Source organism: Cornus florida, unplaced genomic scaffold (assembly GCF_030987335.1).
Source record: "Cornus florida cultivar Cherokee Brave unplaced genomic scaffold, ASM3098733v1 CherokeeBrave_3.0.0_Hap2_Chr06, whole genome shotgun sequence".
Classification (NCBI taxonomy): domain Eukaryota; kingdom Viridiplantae; phylum Streptophyta; class Magnoliopsida; order Cornales; family Cornaceae; genus Cornus; species Cornus florida.
Window position 1 is genome coordinate 105,989,513 of NW_026775576.1, and position 18,803 is coordinate 106,008,315.

General features: G+C 37.0%; 1 protein-coding gene across 1 annotated transcript; it reads right to left on the reverse strand.

Moving 5' to 3' along the window:
- Positions 1 to 373: 373 nt before the first annotated feature.
- LOC132313690 (homogentisate solanesyltransferase, chloroplastic) lies at positions 374 to 12,858 on the reverse strand. Its single transcript, XM_059812586.1, has 10 exons — positions 12,563 to 12,858; positions 10,786 to 10,907; positions 10,532 to 10,678; positions 8,118 to 8,343; positions 7,381 to 7,454; positions 6,935 to 7,027; positions 6,544 to 6,661; positions 6,315 to 6,377; positions 2,046 to 2,078; positions 374 to 803 (listed from the first exon to the last, which is right to left on the reverse strand). The coding sequence occupies exons 1-10, from the start codon at positions 12,782 to 12,784 to the stop codon at positions 729 to 731; spliced, it is 1,173 nt and encodes a 390-aa protein (XP_059668569.1). The 5' UTR covers positions 12,785 to 12,858; the 3' UTR covers positions 374 to 728.
- Between the last annotated feature and the right edge of the window lie 5,945 nt (positions 12,859 to 18,803).

The following is an 18,803-nucleotide window of genomic DNA, read 5'->3' on the forward strand; positions in this document are numbered from 1 at the left end:
ATATACTCCCTTGTCCCATAAAAAGTGTCATGTTTACCCACAGAATTACAAACCTAACAACAATGAACAAGCTTACAAAAGAAGCATGACCAATGTGCCATTGTTGCCGCCGGATTTACCATCAAATCCGTCCTAGCATGTGGCGATGAAGAAGAAGAAGAAATGTTGGAAGTGAAAATTCGGCCGTGAAGGCGCAAGGGAGAGGGAGAGGGATGTTCGACTAAGCTGTTTGTCGTCTGCTAAAGGAGCAAAGGATTATTGAGAGCAAGGAACTGAGGCCAGATGTTTCATTTTTAGGGTTGGAGAAGAGGGGCATACATTCGATTTAGTGTGTTCGGGACTCAGCACAGAAACTGTGAGTTACTAAGTAAACTGCATCAAAATTTAAAATTCGGTTGATGAAAACATTTTACACAAGAAGCTGTTACACCACCCTATCCAATCCCTACTACATGTTGAGACAATAAGCAGTTCATATAATGGAAAAACCATATTGCGCAACCAACAAGAACAACCGCTTCTCTCTTTCTGGGATTGATTCAGTATGGAGTAATCAGTGTTTTAATATGAGTGTAAGCAATTTATAAAATACAACATCAGGAATTGACTGACTGACTATCATAGCAAGGCCTGTGTGTACTCTAATGCTCTTAATCTGCGGTTGCTTGGGAGTGCATTCCTGACACCAACAGAACCATACAACTTGAAAGTTGAAAGTAACAACTTTATTAGATGAAAGGGAACATGATATACTCAGCATAAAAGAGATTCCATATAAACCGGTAGAACCCTGCAATTGCCTCCTGCAAGATTCAAAGTAAATGAACAATCAGACACTAAGAAATTCTGAAGTCGTCTAGTTGAAATTAAATGACCATGTTTTTATCTTTCTGGACAGCTTTGCACCACGACAATGTACTCATTTCACTATGCAAACAGGCTCCCAATTCCCATATGTTGGTCAGAGTAAGATCAATTTGAGAAGCCACAGCTTTGACATGGACTTGGATGCTTTCAAAATGAAACCAGATTCATTATATATTACAATGGCTGCCTAGGAGGGAGGAATCACATATGGGTCATTTTGTCGTCTGAGGAAAAATCTTCTCAGTTAATTTTAACTAATGACTAAAGATACAAACCCATTGTCTGAAATGGAGTCTAGGCTACACACACCTACCCATACTCGCAGGCATGTGAGCACAAAATGAAGTATTTCTTTTTTACAGGGTAAGAAAAGAAGAAAATCCAAATTCTGAATACCATTACCGTGTAAACTTAAGAGGAAAAGCAAAAGCTAATTTTCTTTTCTTCCCCACCCCCGCTCTTTAGTTTCACCTTTTTGTCCTTTAAACAACTTCAACATGTAGGGGTATATGGCTATTATAGTAAAAACAAGTGACACTTTTCCCATTTCCTTGACCAAAAATTCGGAGGGAAGAGTGCCTTCTTTCTAGAGGCCTTCTCCATCTCTCGCACCTTCCCTTCCTTCCAATATTCTATTCCTTGTACCGTAGGATGCACAAACACTTCTCCTAGGGGTGCCGTGGCGTATTGGACACGCGGAAACGCGTGGGACATGGCTCGGACATATGTCAAACACAGCTAGAAGTCTCACGGAATTTGAATACTATTTTTTTTTTTTGTTGGACACAGTTGAGACATATTTTAGACACTTTCAGGACACGACGAGGTGGTTTTGTAATTATTTTTTTTTAGAATAATGTAGTTCAATGCAATTAAAAGTATATTATGGATAACTTAGAAAAATAATTTAAAATTTTAGAAAAAAAATAACAATAATCTATCTCTAAGCTCCAAATTAGTGATTTCATTCATGATTAATTATATTACACAAAATGAGCAAAATTTATTACTTATATAATAAAAATATATTATATTATTAGTATTGACGCATTCTTGCTGTATCCGTATTGTGCTGTGCCGAAGCACATACCAAATGGAGCAAAAAGGTCCTAACAATACGACTTGCATTCACAGAAAAAATATAACCAACATAAATAGAACTCAATGTCGGGCATTACCTTGGTATAATTTGCTTCTTCCAATAACCATGTCTGAAACCACAAGATTGAAATATTATGCAAAAGAGAATAGATACAATAAAAGTAACCACTACCAGACTAATTTCTAGGAGAGAAATAAAGCATAGGAAATGCATGACTTACTAAAGACCATGATAATTGTATATATACCAAAACAATTTGCATATAAACTACAATACTTAAATGCCAGTGCAATTGCTGTGAGATATAAAATTTGTAATTGGCGAATTTCGTTGTCAAAACAAGTTTGATCGAGTTGAAATTTTAAGTTTAAATTCCAAGTTCGAGATCAAAAGCGGAATTGAAGAGTTGTTCGTGATCAATAGCTTGACAACTTTGAAAAGGGTAAGAACAACACTTTAGGAAGCCTAGTTAGAAGGAAAGGACACTTGCATGTTTTCAAAAAATTAGCGTTGCCAAATTTTTCTAACTATAAAACCTTCAGTTCAGGTATGGCCAACTTGAACCTGTTCAAGAGCAGTTGAACCGGTTGAAGCGTTAAAGCTTTGTTTTTAAAATATACACTAGCCAACTTGAACCGGTTCAAGGGCAGCTGAACCGGTTCAAGTCCTACAGTAGTTTTTGGTAACTTTGTTTCCTACTCTGTTTTAACCTCCTATTCTGTATAGACTTTCTCCTAAAAGCTTATGCACAAAATTGACTTGTTTTCCAAGTACAATTAGGGTTTCAAAAGTTTTTGGCAAGGACACTTGCATGTTTTCGAAAAATTAGCGTTGCCAATTTTTCTAAGTAAAAAATCTTCAGTTCAGGTCCGGCCAACTTGAACTGGTTGGCAGCTGAACTAGTTCAAGTCCTACTACAGTTTTAGTAACTTTGTTTCCTACTTTATTTTAACTTCCTATTATGTATAGACTTTCTCCTAAAAGCTTATTGTTTTCCAAGTAAAATTAAGGTTTCAAAAGTCTATAAAACATATTTTCTCACTTAGGGTTGTGTGGTTTTTGGCATTAAAATTCCGATTTTCATTAAGAGCCTTTTTGTGATATTTTTAAGAACATACATACTATACACACATGAGTGAATAAGGGTGTTATTCAATTCCTGATCGAGTTCAAGTCTATTGAAGATTGCATCTACAACGATCAGAGAAAGCAGATTTTATTTATTCTACAACAAATTCAGATTCGAAGAAAAGAATTTCCAATCACACTTTGAAGGGACCCTTGCGAAGTGTTGCTGATTTACAGCAATCCTTCTACAAGGTTTGAGGCATAAGTCTGAAGTCGAGAGTTGTTGGATGGGAAGTCGCAAAGCCAGGGACGTTCAGCGGATTGAGTCTTGGTAGAGTGAAGGGGTTTGAATCTAAGTCAAAGTTCGGTGTACTTTGCTTCATACATAGTGGATCGTTTTACGCTTGGGATAGCGCACAAAACCTCGAGGTTTTCCAATTGGTTTCCTCGCTAAAATCCGGTGTCATTCTAAACTTTACTTGCTTTTAATTTGTTTGTAATTGACCAATTAACCGGTAATTTAGTATAGTATAAATGGATAAAGAAACACTTGATTAATCCCTCTGAAAACTATTTTTAAACTCAACTTTCCACAACCTATTCCGTTGCACAACTCACAATTTCCACATAAGCAAATAAACTAAAAGAAAAAAACAATCAACAAGGTCAGTTGCTAAGGAACCAGTGAAATTTCGCTCAGGAAAAATGATTTATATAAAATCAATTACCAATGACATTTACGCTGGATAAAGCTGGTTCATATAATCATATTCATCCCTTAGAAGATGAAAGTGGTGGCAAATTCATTTCCATTTCCCCAGAACTGCCAGGAAAAGCTTCACTGCTAAGGTACCACTAGCTGTTAGCTTGAGTGGCATCTCCTGCCACCCCCAAAGGAGGAGTTGCAAGGAACAAATATGGGTTGGAAAGAGAACTTAATTGTTAGGGTTATAAAGACAACAAAAGGGACTTTTCCAAGGTTTATAAAGAAGAAGTTCTTATGTTGAACAAGTCAATCTAAGAGAAAAGTAGATGATAAAAGGTCTCAGAAGAGGAAATATTCCAATAAATTATTTGTCACAGGATATACTAAAAAAAGAGGTCGAAATAAAATTGTGGATGATGACAACAGGGGACTATGTTACTGTTTGTGAGATATATATATTTTGTAATTAGCTAATTTCGTGATCAAAACAAGTCTATGTCGAGTTGTAATTCCAGTTACTTGTACTGCAAGTTATCAAATTCGACAGCGTCTACAGAACTGGGAAGTTGTTCAAACTTACCATGATTGAAGATCATTTGAAGCAAAAGGTAAGAACAACACATTAGGAAGGATTCTAAACAGGTTATGAGACATTCTACACTTTCCATATTTTTCAAAAGTTTCTGTAGAATGATTTTAGGCTAAAGGAACCAAAGTTTCAAGTCTGCCAAACTTGAACCGGTTCAGCCTCTCTAAACCGGTTCAAGATGCTCAAGTTTGGCTTCGAAAAGTTTCAGCCAAACTTGAACCGGTTCAGCCCCTCTGAACCGGTTCAAGGTATCCTGTTCACTATATAATTTCAGTTTCCTTATCTTGAATTGTTTCCCAGTTGGTTTAGAATTGTACCAAATCCTATGCACAAATTTTTCCTTATTTTCAGAGGGATTAGGTCGTTCTATGCTCTATATAAACCATGTCATATACATTGGTTTATTCATAGCTTTAGGGATCATTAATTATATATTTTGAGAAAGCCTTTTAGAGAGAGAAATCCAGAAAATCAAATCTGAGTGTTCTGAATTTATTTTTGAGAGCACACACATTCATGAGTGATTTAGTTGTGTTGTTCTCTATCTCATCGGAATTGGAGATATATTGAAGATTCAGATATTCCGTATGAAGAACAGGATTTAATTCTTCTACATCGAGTTCAGATCTTGAAGAACAGAAGTAAAAGCGATCACACTTTGAAAGGGTTGGAGCATTCGAGAAGTATTGTCTGATCTACCTGCTACTCTTCTACAAATATCAAGCATAAGCCTGAGGTCAAGTTGCTGTTGGACGGGGAGTCGCAAAGCGAGAGGATTGTCAGCAATTGGTGTTTGGTGGAACGATAGGGTATGAGCCAGAGTCAAAGTTTGGCGTACTTTGCTTCAAACATAGTTGATCGATTTACTTTGGACTGCACAGTCCACGAGGTTTTTCCCATGCAAACAGTTGACGTATTTTAACAACTGGGGTTTCCTCGCTAAAAATCCTAGTGAATCTCTCTAAACTTTTACTTGCTTTACTTTACAGTATTTATATTTGTGATTGTGGATGATTAATTTGATCATATAATTTAATCAATCATAAATTGAGCAAGTTGACCTAATAATCAGATCTAGGTCATTAAAGGAGTTAATCACAATTAAAATCAACTAACTGTTTCCGCACTCCGCGTAACTCTATTTTCACACTGTTCAGATCCCAACTCAATGCAACTTAAACATGACAAAAATAGACCCACGGCACACACATTACAGAAAGAAATAATGCAGAAACAACCACATAAATGCAAAAAAAACAACCACATGAAATTCTCTATGCTGACAATAAACAAAGATGAAAAATTCAACGACATTTTATTACAAACTGAAACATACATGCATATTATACATAAAAGGGACAAGGTAACATATATATACATATAAGCATCCACGACTTTAGTGCATTGTTTACCAGTAACTATTCAATACCTTTGTAAAAAATTGATCACAGCACAGAGTAATGTTGAAGGATTTAAATATTTAAGTTACATCCTCTCTAACAACTTTAACTTTTGGAGTGGATGGTTGACAACATGGTATTAGAGCAGGCAAGGTTCAATGTTCAAACCTCACCGTCACCTTGATAATTTAAATTGAAACACGTGTTCAAACACCATTGCTTTGAAGTTTTATTTATTCGTATGTATGGATCTAACCATTCTTGATATGAAATTTGAAACTAATACTCAAAAAAAAGCAAGGGTTTTATTGCAGTATGGATTGTGATATTTGCATGCCGTAGCTCATTATTTTGAGTAATATCCAGTAAATTGTTTATCAATGACTGATATATGATTATGAATTGAATTATAAACGTACATATATTAAAGGGTAAATTACACAGACCTCCCCTGAGATTTGCCCTAATTACCAAGATGAGAGAGAGGGGATAGAACTGAAAGAATTGACGGATGCAAAGAATTCTCAGGAAATTTCATCTGTTAATACACAAGAAAAATAATTATAGATCTTACGAACAAACCTGGAAAATTAAACTCAATGCCAAGATGGTATGTGCAGGGATCATCAAGCTGCGCCTGAAAGCCTGAAGTACATGTAAATGAGAGACCACGTGTTTGGGAACATTTATTGTTGATAAAAAAGTTCATCATTTTTATATGAATGCTCGTAAGACGCAAGTAAATAATACATATATAATCAAATTTCATAAAATAACCAGGCATCAAAAAGTTAGGCTCCTATGTATTCACCTGGGGCATGTAGACTGCTAAAGATACAGAACCAATATAATTTAATAACAAAAGCCCAGAACCAAGGAATGCAATGTTTCTAACGCCGAGCTTTGTTGCCAAAGTAGATATCTGAAACCTAGGAAAACAATTAAATCAAAGACAAAGAGGAATGATTAGCACATTAGCAGTAACCATATGATTTGCTATTGGATTTGAATAAGTTGGTGACAAAAATTCAAGAAATGAGTGAGCAAATCTGGCAAAAAGTGTAGTACAAAAAGAGAGGGAAAAAAAAGAAAAGAAAAGAAAGAGAAAGAAAAAGAAAAAACAAGATAGAGCAGTTGTAAAAAACAATATAATAAACAAATATAGTAGCAGGCATTTTGTAATAAATTTATCCATTACTTACTTACGATCCCCCTCTACATCTGGAAGATCTTTAGTTATGGCAATGACCAGCGCAAACAATGTCACAAAAGTTGTGATGAAAGCCACAGGTAAGCTGCAGACAGAAATTGATAATGCAAATATGAGAATTTTTCTCAACAGTTGAATAAGTATAAAACATTACGCCTATCTCAAACACCATACCCAACATTTCAATTGCTCTAGAAGCGTACATTGCTTCTAGATTGTATTGGGGCAATAAGTTGTGTAATACTAGGGATATTCCACATCTAGGAGTTGGTCTACCAACAGAATTGGTCCAAGCAAGGACTCAGCGACCCCTTCTGGTGAACCCAAGTCATTCTTCATATATGTTGTTTGACTATGAAAGCTAGCTTATTTATATAGCTTCTTGTCATAAAAGTACAGGTGTACAGCATGAAGCAAGAAATATTAAGTGACAATTACCTCCATTCAAATGTAAGTCCCAATGCAGCTCTTGTGGCATAATATACGCCAAAATTAAGAAGAAAACCTCGCACCTGTGAAATTTAATTATATTAAATCTTTTTATGGATGCATAAAATATTCATATGGTATTACAGGCACGTAACAGAAATAAAATTATTATTTAGTACAGTGCAAAGTCATACCAAAAAAATAATAATACCTGTAGGATAGAACAATCAATAGTTGAAATTTGCATAAAGCGCAAGGTCTTTAAATAAATCAAATACTGTATATACCATATACCATTAATTACAAGCTTTGACAGACATTAAGTGGGTGAATGAATATGTTATTAGTAAGATGCTATTCTCTTCCTAAACAGCATTTGATTGATAATGAAATTTACTAGGTGACAGGAAATATCTGTAATTGACATTATCCCAGGCCATACAGGGACTGGCACCACTTGAAAATGAAATCCCATAGCTCTGAAATGACATCTTTTATTTTCCTATACTTTAGGAAAGGCTTTTTCTTTAAGGCACTAGATGACATCATGGTCATTCAGGAAGTGAATTAATGGTTCTGTCTCTTTCTCCATAATCAGTCAAGGAATTTTACACGGTGATATTAAATCTGCAGATGCTATGGGAATCATTAGAACACTTTTCCAACAACATGTAGTTGTCACGCATCACTTTATTCTAATAAAAACTAGTAAACTCTAACATAGAGGGATAACGAGAAGAACATACCATGGCAATTATAAGAAATGCTACAACAGGAAACCTCTTCATTCGAAATGGGGGAACAGAATAGATAGTGCCAAGGAAAAGGCCAAGACTATAGAGGGCAGTAATGAATGGACCGAAGTTCATCCCAACAATTAAAAGGCCAGTCACTGCAAAAAGTAACACCAAAAACCATGCAGACTGAACTGAAAGATCTCCTGCAGCTATAGGTAAATAAGGCTTGTTTACCCTGCAATTGAAATAGAAACCCATGGAAAATATCTTACTTGATACTATTTAGATAAATTAAAAAATAGAAAAAGAGGAAACACCTTGAGTCTTAAGTATATTAAGAACCCCATACGTGCAAATAAAAGGCCAACAGTTAAAAGAAGAAATTGAAATCACATGAGAATCTAAACAATGCAATAACTAGTGAAGCTTATCCGGCAATTGGTTTGGATGTATGAAGATTGAATGGGAGAGGATTAAGTTGTGTAAGGAAGTCCTGGGGAGAGAACATGGTAACAGAAAGGTTTCATTTTTCAATTTAAGTTTGATCATCTTATAGAGTACGGATTTGAAAAGGCATTAGAAAGGATTAGGAGGAGTTCTCTATGCATATTAGATAGGTTGCAAAGAATAGAGAAAGGGGGAGATTTTGGCATGATTATGGCTCTAAGGTTGGCCTTTTGAAGCTGACCTTTCCAGGATCAGAGTTGATAAGGAGATCTTCATATAGCCGATTATGCTGGGATTCCGAAGTGTGGGTGATCTGCAACCTTCACTTCAGTAGGTCGTTTTAGAATTGAGGATTGGAGGCAGGGGATGCTTTCGTCAGCATTTTGTACGCCATTACCTTTGATGGGTGGAGGTAGGACTCCTTAAGTTGGGTGACTCCAAAGATAGGGAAGTTGCTATGCATTATTTCTATAGGGTTTAGGCTGCTTCGCATACTGATGTCCGTTCCCAGGTCGGTTTCTTTGGGAATACAGTGGTTCTAGAGAAGACTTTAAGAATTGATATTTTGGCAAGTATGGAAAAAGTCCTGCAATCATGGTGTTGCATATGTAAGAGTATTGAAGAGAGTGTGAATCATTGCCCCATTCGCAGGGAGTTGAGGTGTCTTCCTTTTTCTCTTTCAAGGATCCATTTGGTTATGCACACGAGGTAGTCAGTAGTTGCTAAGTGACAGGCTGAGAAAAATTGCCAGACTGTTTAGCAGATATCATCAGTGTGCCTTTATTGGTGCATATGAAGAAGTAGAATAGGTGGTCTTTGAAGGAGGTGGAATAACTGATTTTCAAACCGAAGCATATGATATTGAACTCCTGTAAGGAATAAGCATTCTTTTTTTTTCTTTTTCTTTTTTTATCCTGGCAAATTAGGGAGAGGGGGGACTCGAACACGGGCACACCTGCTTAGAGAGCTAGGTGCTCTACCAACTAGGTCACTGGGTAATGCCCGGAACAAGCATTCTTTTGAAGAGGTGGCTTTGCCGGCTTTGTCATTGAAAGCTTAATACATGTAATGTGGAGCTCTATTACATTGACTATTTTAAATGCATAAAGTGACCATGTTGGTATATGACACGGTTACGGATATGAGATATGTCTCCAATATATTTAGATAAGTATCTGATATATTTAGTTAAAGATTCACCTACAAGTATGTGTATTAATTGTGCATTATGTAGTTGTTGATAAAATTCTTTTGTTCCTTCTCTTACATTGCAAAACTCTCTTCTAATTCAAGTTTCTTACTCTATGTTGAACACTATCTTACATAAAACAACATTTTATGCAATAAAGCAAAAGAGAATATTAAAACAATATCAATATTTAGTCGTTCCCCATATCCTTGAGTTTGGGAATTTGATTTATTTCCACACATGCCGTATTGCATTAAACATGTTTGTTCAGCTCACAATATTTTCGGCCAAAAGGAAGATCCTCAACTTCGGTTAATTCTTTTGTAGGTTTCATGTTATACATCACTTTATGCATATCTTATAGTTTGGTATCTTTTTGTTGTCCGTGTAGACATCAAGTGTACGTGGGTTGCACCCCCTTTGAAACTTCTTAGTAATTTGTGCTCATCTAGGAATTTGAACAAATAAATAAATAACAGAAGAAGCTAATCGAAATCTTTTTGAAAGAGTGCAAGGGGAGTCTCTAAACTAGTTATTCCATCATGAACCATTTTCCTTTTTTATTTTTCATTTTCTCTTATTTTGGAATTGAGAGTAGTTGACAGTCCTATTCTGCCACTAACTTGCCCATTTTGAGGTAGAACTAACAGTTTCCTATTATGGGCCCATTTGTTGCCAACCCGCTAGATATGATGATACAGGACCTATCCTCATGGAATATTATGTGAGATGTTTCTTGCATGTTATACTACAATGAAAAAGAACAAAATATGTTAGCATCACTTACTTGTCAATTCCAATATCATATATTTGATTGATGCCCACTATATAGCCATTGCCGCATATTAGAGCAAGAAGACCAGAAAGGGCCTTCAACACTAGAGACCACCTTATCAAATTTGAGTTCTCAATTAAAGCTCTTGCTACTAAAGAACTGTCAACAAAATAAAAGATGAACTAAAATCAATTATAACAAAATAAGCTAGCAAGAAAATTATGTAAATCAATAATGAGTGCTGCATTAACATGATAATTACTTACGTAGACCCCAATGCTGTTCCACGTATCGTGTGGGGTCTTAGAAATCTCCAGAATGCATCTTTGAACTCGGAAATTTTCTTTGAAACAGGATCAGATCCAGCAGCACCAATTTTAGTGCAGGCCTGGCAGCATCAACTTTCACATGAATGCCATATTAAATCTTTGAACCTCAACAGTGCCATGTCAACCAAAATGTTAACCACATTAATTGACCAAGTCCAGAATCATGTAAAGGGAGGGTCAGCACTAGCAAGAATGCCAAAAAATAATGTCAATCAAATAATGTCGACATTTAGATTTGCATGCTAATAAATAAACACTGTCTTCTATCCGTCATTTTCATTCACAGAATCATAGGGTGGTAGGTAAATGAGGCAATAAAAGATTTGCTTGTCAATCAGCCTTACCTGAATGTTTTAGTAAAGAACTTCACTTTCGGTTCTGATCCTTCTATATAACAGGTTTTAGGTTCACTTTCATTTTCTTAACCTGTTTATAATCCGTTGTGTTCCAAGACCAATAGGCTAAAATGATAGCTTTCTTTCAGATAATATATAGTACACAATTATAAAGGGGGACTAATAGTTATTGGATGTTCTTCTATTAAAAATATGCAATGTTAATCTATTTTATCATGATAAATTTCAATATTCAATTATCTACCATGTTACTAAAGTTAATACAATTAATGCTTTGACTATAATTATTCCTTAATAAACAAAATACATAAATTACTGCTATGAGATTAAAGAATACAGTTCCCTATCCTATCACATTATTTGGACTAGAGTAGTGATACTCACACCGAACACTTGCAGTGAATTGCCTAACTGAATAATTTTTAATTGTCTATTTATACCAAATACAACTAAGTGGAGGGCTCCACTTCCTTATTTGTTGCATAATTGACCAATTAAAAGAGTAGGTCTAACAATTCACTGCAACTATCGGTGCAAGAATCATTTTCCTTTGGACTAATGTAGATCCAGAACATAGAGGATTAGAGTGTAATAGGGGACATAAAAGCCACAACCACATTTCCCAGTTATATGTTTCATATGAGGTAAGTTTGATTATTAGTTCTAACTTCTAACCCTGTTTTTCTAAGTAGTGAAACATGTAATATATCGAACAGACAAAATGCAAAAGTGAATAAAAAATAAAAGCCTTTAAGTGATTTGTTATCATTATAAATAGTTCAAACGCTCCCCCACTCTTTTCCCCACCAAATCCAATTGTTCATGAAAAGAGAAAATCGGTTCAGGTCAGCATTACAGAAACCTGAAAGATTGAATATTACCTGCAGTCAATTGCTTCTTGACATATTTAATTGAAGTATGTAACTTATGCTACGTATTGCAAGTAGCAATAGAGGGCAGTAAGATGGTGATTTTGTAATAGAATAATTTGGTGCAATGACTCCAATAGTACACTTTTAGAGCATCAAAGTACAGTGCAATTGATACACCCTACCAAAATAATAATAAATAAATAAAACAACACCAACAACAATGCAATACAAATTCAAAGTAGTGAAGTATATAACAAATACAACTTCCATTGTAAAAAAAAAACAATAAATTAGAATTACCCAGATGATCAAACATGTGCTCAATTGTTCAACTGCTCAATTATTCAAATAATATTTTACTCCAAACTTAATCAATTACATCTCTGTGTCACTTTCTTTAGTTTAAAAAAACCAAACCAACCCAAACACATCGTTGGCAGATGAGGAAAACACAGATTTATGGCAATTTGAAGAAATTAGACATACCCAGGTGTAATTACGCTTGTAATTTCTGTATGAAACAGTTGTTGAGCTGGATCTGTGATCATACAACACAGTTGAAGACAATTTTTTGGAATGATTCAGTGGCAAGCCGAAAATTTTACAGTTGGGCTTACTGGGTATCTTTCTATAGCGGGAGGACGTCTCACAGTAAGGAGATGTAGCTGATATACGAAGGGAGGAAGAGAGTGAGAATGAGACCTCCATACAGAGCAAGAAGAGAAAGACAGGAATGACAAATGAGAGCCAGAGAACTCGTTCCAGTGGTTTGCTCCATTAAATTCTCCTCGTCCCATATTTAATTGTTCCGATTACCCCCAAAAAAATATATTTATCCGATATGAGAACTTGCAAAATTACTTTTAAACGTTTTTTTTAAAACCTTGACTTGACATTTGACAATGCAGCGTAGTTTATAATGAGTTATTCCCATTACTAAAACTAAAATAATTTTTTTCTTAAAAAATATAAAATAAATTTAAAAAATCATTTAATATGTATTTAATTTATTTGTTAAATATGAAAGCATTACTGTGATAATATATTATTTGGCAAAAATGTCAAAAAAAAAAAAAAAAAAAAAAAAAACTCTCCTGACCTATCAAGAAAGTTAAAAAATAAAAATAAAATTAAAAAAAAAAACCTCATAAACTATCTCAGATTGCAAATCAAATCATGAACTATTCAAAAGTTGCAAATCACCCTCTCTCGATCACATGATCATGGGACATCATTTTTCGAAGGTCAAAATTATCAAAATACTCCCATTTATTTTACCTAATAATAATAATAATAGCAGCAGCAGTAAAAATAATAATAATAATAATAATAATAATAGTAATAGTAGTAGCATTAGTATTAGTATTAATAATAACAATAATAATAATTTTACAAATACCAAAAATAAATTGCTTGATTAGTTGGATTCGTATATCTACAAAGAGTTTTTACAAGCTAATAAATTATAATAAAATAGTTCAAATAATAATAAGAAGAAGAAAAAGAAGAAGATGATGAACAAGAATAAATAATAATAGTAGTAATAATTATTAAGATAATAAAAATAAATTACATAGTTGCAAGATATGTGAATTACTTTTTAAACATCTGCAAATTAACTTTAGAGTTTGAAAGTGCCATAGAAGCAAGATTATTTTTGAACACCAACAAATAAATGAAGTACTTACTTTTGCTGATAAAACATATGCATAATTGCCATAAAAAATTCAGCAGAAATTATATGCCGCTGTACATCTAATCCTGTCCAATGTATAATATTTTTATATAATACTTCCTCCTAACAGAGCAACAATGAAATAGAGTGAATTAATCATATTGCTGCAAAATAATATCATTCTCTTCTAAATTTTTTACATGTGCATTCAGAAATAGAACAACCAAGTGATTTCTATAAAGAAGTAACCATCAATTCAAATTGGGTATTGACATTAAACCCGCATGCATTCTTGAATTATATAGTAGAAAGATAAATTAAAATATGATCACACTACAATTTAACCGATTTTCACAATGTAAATAAATTGATTACAATATATTTATGGTAGTTCCAAACTCCAGAGTTTCTATTAATTCCGGTTCTAAAAGTGATCCACATATTTTGCAACTAAACAATTTATTTATTATTTATTTTTATTATTAATTATATTATTATTATTTGAATTATTTTTTGATAAATTATGAGCTTGTAAAATCTGTTTGTAAACATATCGACCAACTAATTAAGCAATTTATTTTTGTTATTTTTTAAATAATAATAATAATTATTATTATTATTACTACTAATATTATTAGTTATTATTGATATTAATATTATTATTGATACTGTCTATTATTATTAGGCAAAATAAAAAAAATAAAAAAAACCTCAACTATTTGGTTAGTTGCAAGATGGGCGCCAAAAGGTACTAGGAGTATTGTGCATTAATGATATTTTATAAATTTTAAACACTCTGGAGGTCGAAAAATGACCTCTGATGATCGAGAGGGAGTGATTTGCAACTTTTGAATAGTTTAGGGTTTGATTTGCAACCCCAAATAGTTGTGATGTATATATAAATTTTTTTTTCACTTTTTTTATAGTTCAAGGGAATTTTTTTTCTTTTTTTCTTTTTTCCACTTTTGCCTATATATTTAGACTCGATACAATTTAATAAATTTACCAAAAAATAAAAAAGTACATTACTTAACATGTATCTTTAAAAAGCCCAAACCAAAAAATAAACTAATAATATGAAATCGAGGAATTACTTATTTTGCACATTTGATGCTACACTTTTTGTGATTTATTTCGTCACTGTCATGCTTTGTGTTTGGGACCATTAATTAATTTATTTTTGAATGGTAAAATGTTTGGTCATTATTGATTGTATATTTGAAGATGCAAGAAATTCATTCCCTCTTTCTCTCTCTAGAATTCTTACACTTCAACCCAAAAAGATTTTTTTATCTTTGTTATTCCTTCCCTTATTTATTGATATTTACAAGATATTTACTGATTGTTGGATCTGGGCCTGTTCCTCCATAAGTCCTGGTCGCCTTTGATGGGCTTATTTGCGTTCGGCCCATATGGCAGTGTCTTTTTATGGGCCGACCCAGCTGTACGGACCGGATGTCGCGCTTGCAAGTCAGATCCGGCCCATGTCGTTCTGGGCCTCCTCAACTGCCCCCATAATTGCCCCTTATTTAATAAGGGGGTAATTATTGATGGCGTCTCATCATGACGTTGACGGCTCGAGAAAACCACGTGGGGGAACGGACGGTCAGATCCAGAATCAATGTTCCGGGGCTCGAGGAATTTCTCGCCTTCCCGACGCTTCGGCCCTCGGGCCCCCCTCGCGTTTATAAAGCTCGAGAATACCACTTCACGTCCTTTTACCGTCTCCATCATCAGTCAAATCTCTCTCTTTCTAGAACTGTGCTAAGCTTTTTCTGGTGAAATCCTTCAAGAGTCTTTCTTCCAGCGATCTTGCAGTCCTCTGAGGTTAGTTTTGTTCCTTTTTACTTTCAGCAGGCTTCTATTTACCCCCTTTTAGATCCTTCAAGCCCTTCCACCATGGTTGTAGATCTGGATGTTCTTCGTATGAGACTTAGACTTCCTGACAACATCGAAGTTAGGGTTTGCCCCCAGGACGTTAACATTATGACCGGTGCCGGCCTCCTGCCCGGCGAAGTCTTATTCACGAACCTTCAATTGAATGTTGTTAGGTTCCCTCTGCACCCTTTCTTTAGTTATGTCTTCAATAGATTGGGGATATCCCCCCTGCAGGTCAACCCCAACTTCTTTAGAATCATATCCGTTATGCTCCTGTTGATGCGTGACAGAAATCTGGACCTTGACCTCATAGACCTTCTTTTGTGCTATAAGGTCAGTAAGATCCGTACTAATGAACCCTTCTACCACCTCTACCCGTTCGAGAAGATGTCCATATGTACGGACACAATAAAATCTGAAAAGGGTTGGAGGGATAGCATCGTGGGCATTAATGGGGCTTGGTCTTCGCCGGCTGCAGAGGGTTACCCAATCCCGAGCGCCTTTGGTGTCTATTCTGTCTCCTCCTATAAGAAATTCAAATCTCATAAACATGATTGCCCCTGCGAAACATGCGTTCCCCGTTTTTGTACTTTCTTATGCCGTTCCTTAGGAATACCTTGTGATGACTTGAGCTACAGTGTTTGCAGGGATAGGAGTAATTACTTGAAGAAATACGTTCTGAACGATATTCCTTCCTGCTCAGACCTCCTCACTTCAGACAACCTATTGGCGCTCTCATCACTCGGTTACAACATGAGCAGGCTTCAGATTCCTTCTTTTGGCAGGAAGAAAAATACTCCCCCAGCCACTCCTGCTGCTGGGGCGATTTCCTCTCCAGCATCAGCCTCTTCTTCAGCCACCATCTCTGATACTATCCCGAGCACAGTGGCTATTAACTATGTTGTCAGCGCCCCTGCTGCCAACCAGAGCGCGTCTCCCCAAACTACCACAGCTCCTGCGGCTGCGGGGGGCGTTCGGGACAAAGAACGAGGCAAAAGGCCTCATCCTGACAGTGAGGTCGATCCTGAGGAGGAGCCTCTCATAAGAAGGACCCGGGTTTCCGGGCCGGGTGCTCTCTTGCACCGTGCGATCAGAGCTCCTGCTCCCTCTGGGCCTACTGCAGCTGGTGGCTCCGCTTCTGCTTCAGGCCCACCTTCTATCCCCACCTTACCGCCATGGGCCCCTCGGTACACCCGAACGGATGGGACGTTCGTGAAACCGAACGAGACCATGCTGAAGGATGGCCAGACCGCCATAGCGTACTATAGGAGCATGTGGACCCCGAAAGACCTTGAGGCGGCAAAGGGCCTATCCCAGAAGGATGTGTTCAGCCGCTTTCACCAATCTGCTATGGAGGTGACTTTTATTTTCCAACTCATGAATTCTCTCATATTATTTGGTCTTGCCTTCGCCCGACCTGACTATTGGCTTAACCGTTCTTAATGTTCACCTATGCAGACATTGTTCGGAATGATGGCAATGCAGAAGCAGGTGGAGATGGGGAACGCCAGGGCTCGTAAGTTTTCTGATAGCCTGGAGGTGGCTAATAAAGAAAACGACCTTCTCGCCATGAAGAATACCGAGGTACTGGCTCGGCTTGACAAAATTGAACAAGAGAGAGATGTCCTAAAGAAGGAGAATGACTCCCTTCAGGATGAGAAGGATGCCCTCCAGCTTGAGAAGAGCGTCTGGCAGACTGAGCGTGAATCAATTAGAGAAGAAAAGGCAAAACTCCAGCGCCTTCTGGCTGATGAACAGTCTGCTCGGATGGCTTTTGAGAAAAGAGCTCTGGACGAGCGTACAGCTCTGATCGATGCGATCAACAGAGTGAGCGGTGGGATGCTGGCTCTTCACGCTCGGTTCTCAAGGGTCGGTGCTCTTAGGTATGCTCAAGGATTCCGGGAAGGTTTCGCCGACCGGGTTCCGGATGAGGGACAGACCAGCTCCACTCCGGATGAGGTCGACAAGGATCTGGGGATCGAACCTCTGGGGGTCTATGTCGACCCAGAACCCACCGAAGCGAAGCGCATATTCGATGAGTGCCAGGACATTGCTTCCTCAAGGATCATCACAGCTCCTCCTACCGCTCTGCCTCTGACCGCTCCTCAATCGTCAACCGTGGTACCTTCCATAGCCACTGCTGACGCTGAGCCCCAGCCGAACGATTCAGTCATTCATCTTGATTCCCCACCTCGTGAAGGTGAGACGGCTAATGGGGCCGAGGAGGCGAGTCGGCACGACCAGGATGCTGTTGGTACTGAGGCGTCTAGCTAGGGCTCCTTTGGACTCTTCCATTCCATATCTTTTTGTAATGATGGACATCTCTCTTTTGTAAACTCAATGCTCAATATCAATGAAATGACAGAACTCTTTTTCCCTATGTGTTGTGCTCTATTCAACTTATTTTCAATACATACATATCTTTTCTCTCTTTTTCTTTTATATTAGCTTTGCCGTGTGTTTGTTTATGGCAAGTGCCTGGCGCTCGGCTAGAATGCCACTTGCCACTTGGCTTTAAATTTTTAGCAAGTGTCTGGCGTTCGGCTTATGGTGCCAGCTGCCACTTATCTTGCTTAAGTGCCTGGCGCTCGGCTAGAATGCCACTTGCCACTTGGCTTTAAATTTTTAGCAAGTGTCTGGCGTTCGGCTTATAGTGCCAGCTGCCACTTATCTTGCTTAAGTGCCTGGCGCTCGGCTAGAATGCCACTTGCCACTTGGCTTTAAATTCTTAGCAAGTGTCTGGCGTTCGGCTTATAGTGCCAGCTGCCACTTATCTTGCTTAAGTGTCTGGCGCTCGGCTAGAATGCCACTTGCCACTTGGCTTTAAATTCTCAGCAAGTGTCTGGCGTTCGGCTTATAGTGCCAGCTGCCACTTATCTTGCTTAAGTGCCTGGCGCTCGGCTAGAATGCCACTTGCCACTTGGCTTTAAATTCTTAGTAAGTGTCTGGCGTTCGGCTTATAGTGCCAGCTGCCACTTATCTTGCTTAAGTGCCTGGCGCTCGGCTAGAATGCCACTTGCCACTTGGCTTTAAATTCTTAGCAAGTGTCTGGCGTTCGGCTTATAGTGCCAGCTGCCACTTATCTTGCTTAAGTGCCTGGCGCTCGGCTAGAATGCCACTTGCCACTTGGCTTTAAATTCTTAGCAAGTGTCTGGCGTTCGGCTTATAGTGCCA

What these genes read in the sequence shown, in the direction of transcription:
- LOC132313690 (XM_059812586.1), bottom strand. Translation starts at nt 12,784, where the DNA reads ATGGAGGTCTCATTCTCACTCTCTTCCTCCCTTCGTATATCAGCTACA. An exon ending in GGAACAGCATTGGGGTCTAC is followed by an intron (nt 10,679 to 10,785) that starts GTAAGTAATTAT and finishes TTTTGTTGACAG; the next exon opens with TTCTTTAGTAGCAAGAGCTT. An exon ending in TAGCAGTCTACATGCCCCAG is followed by an intron (nt 6,378 to 6,543) that starts GTGAATACATAG and finishes CATGTACTTCAG; the next exon opens with GCTTTCAGGCGCAGCTTGAT.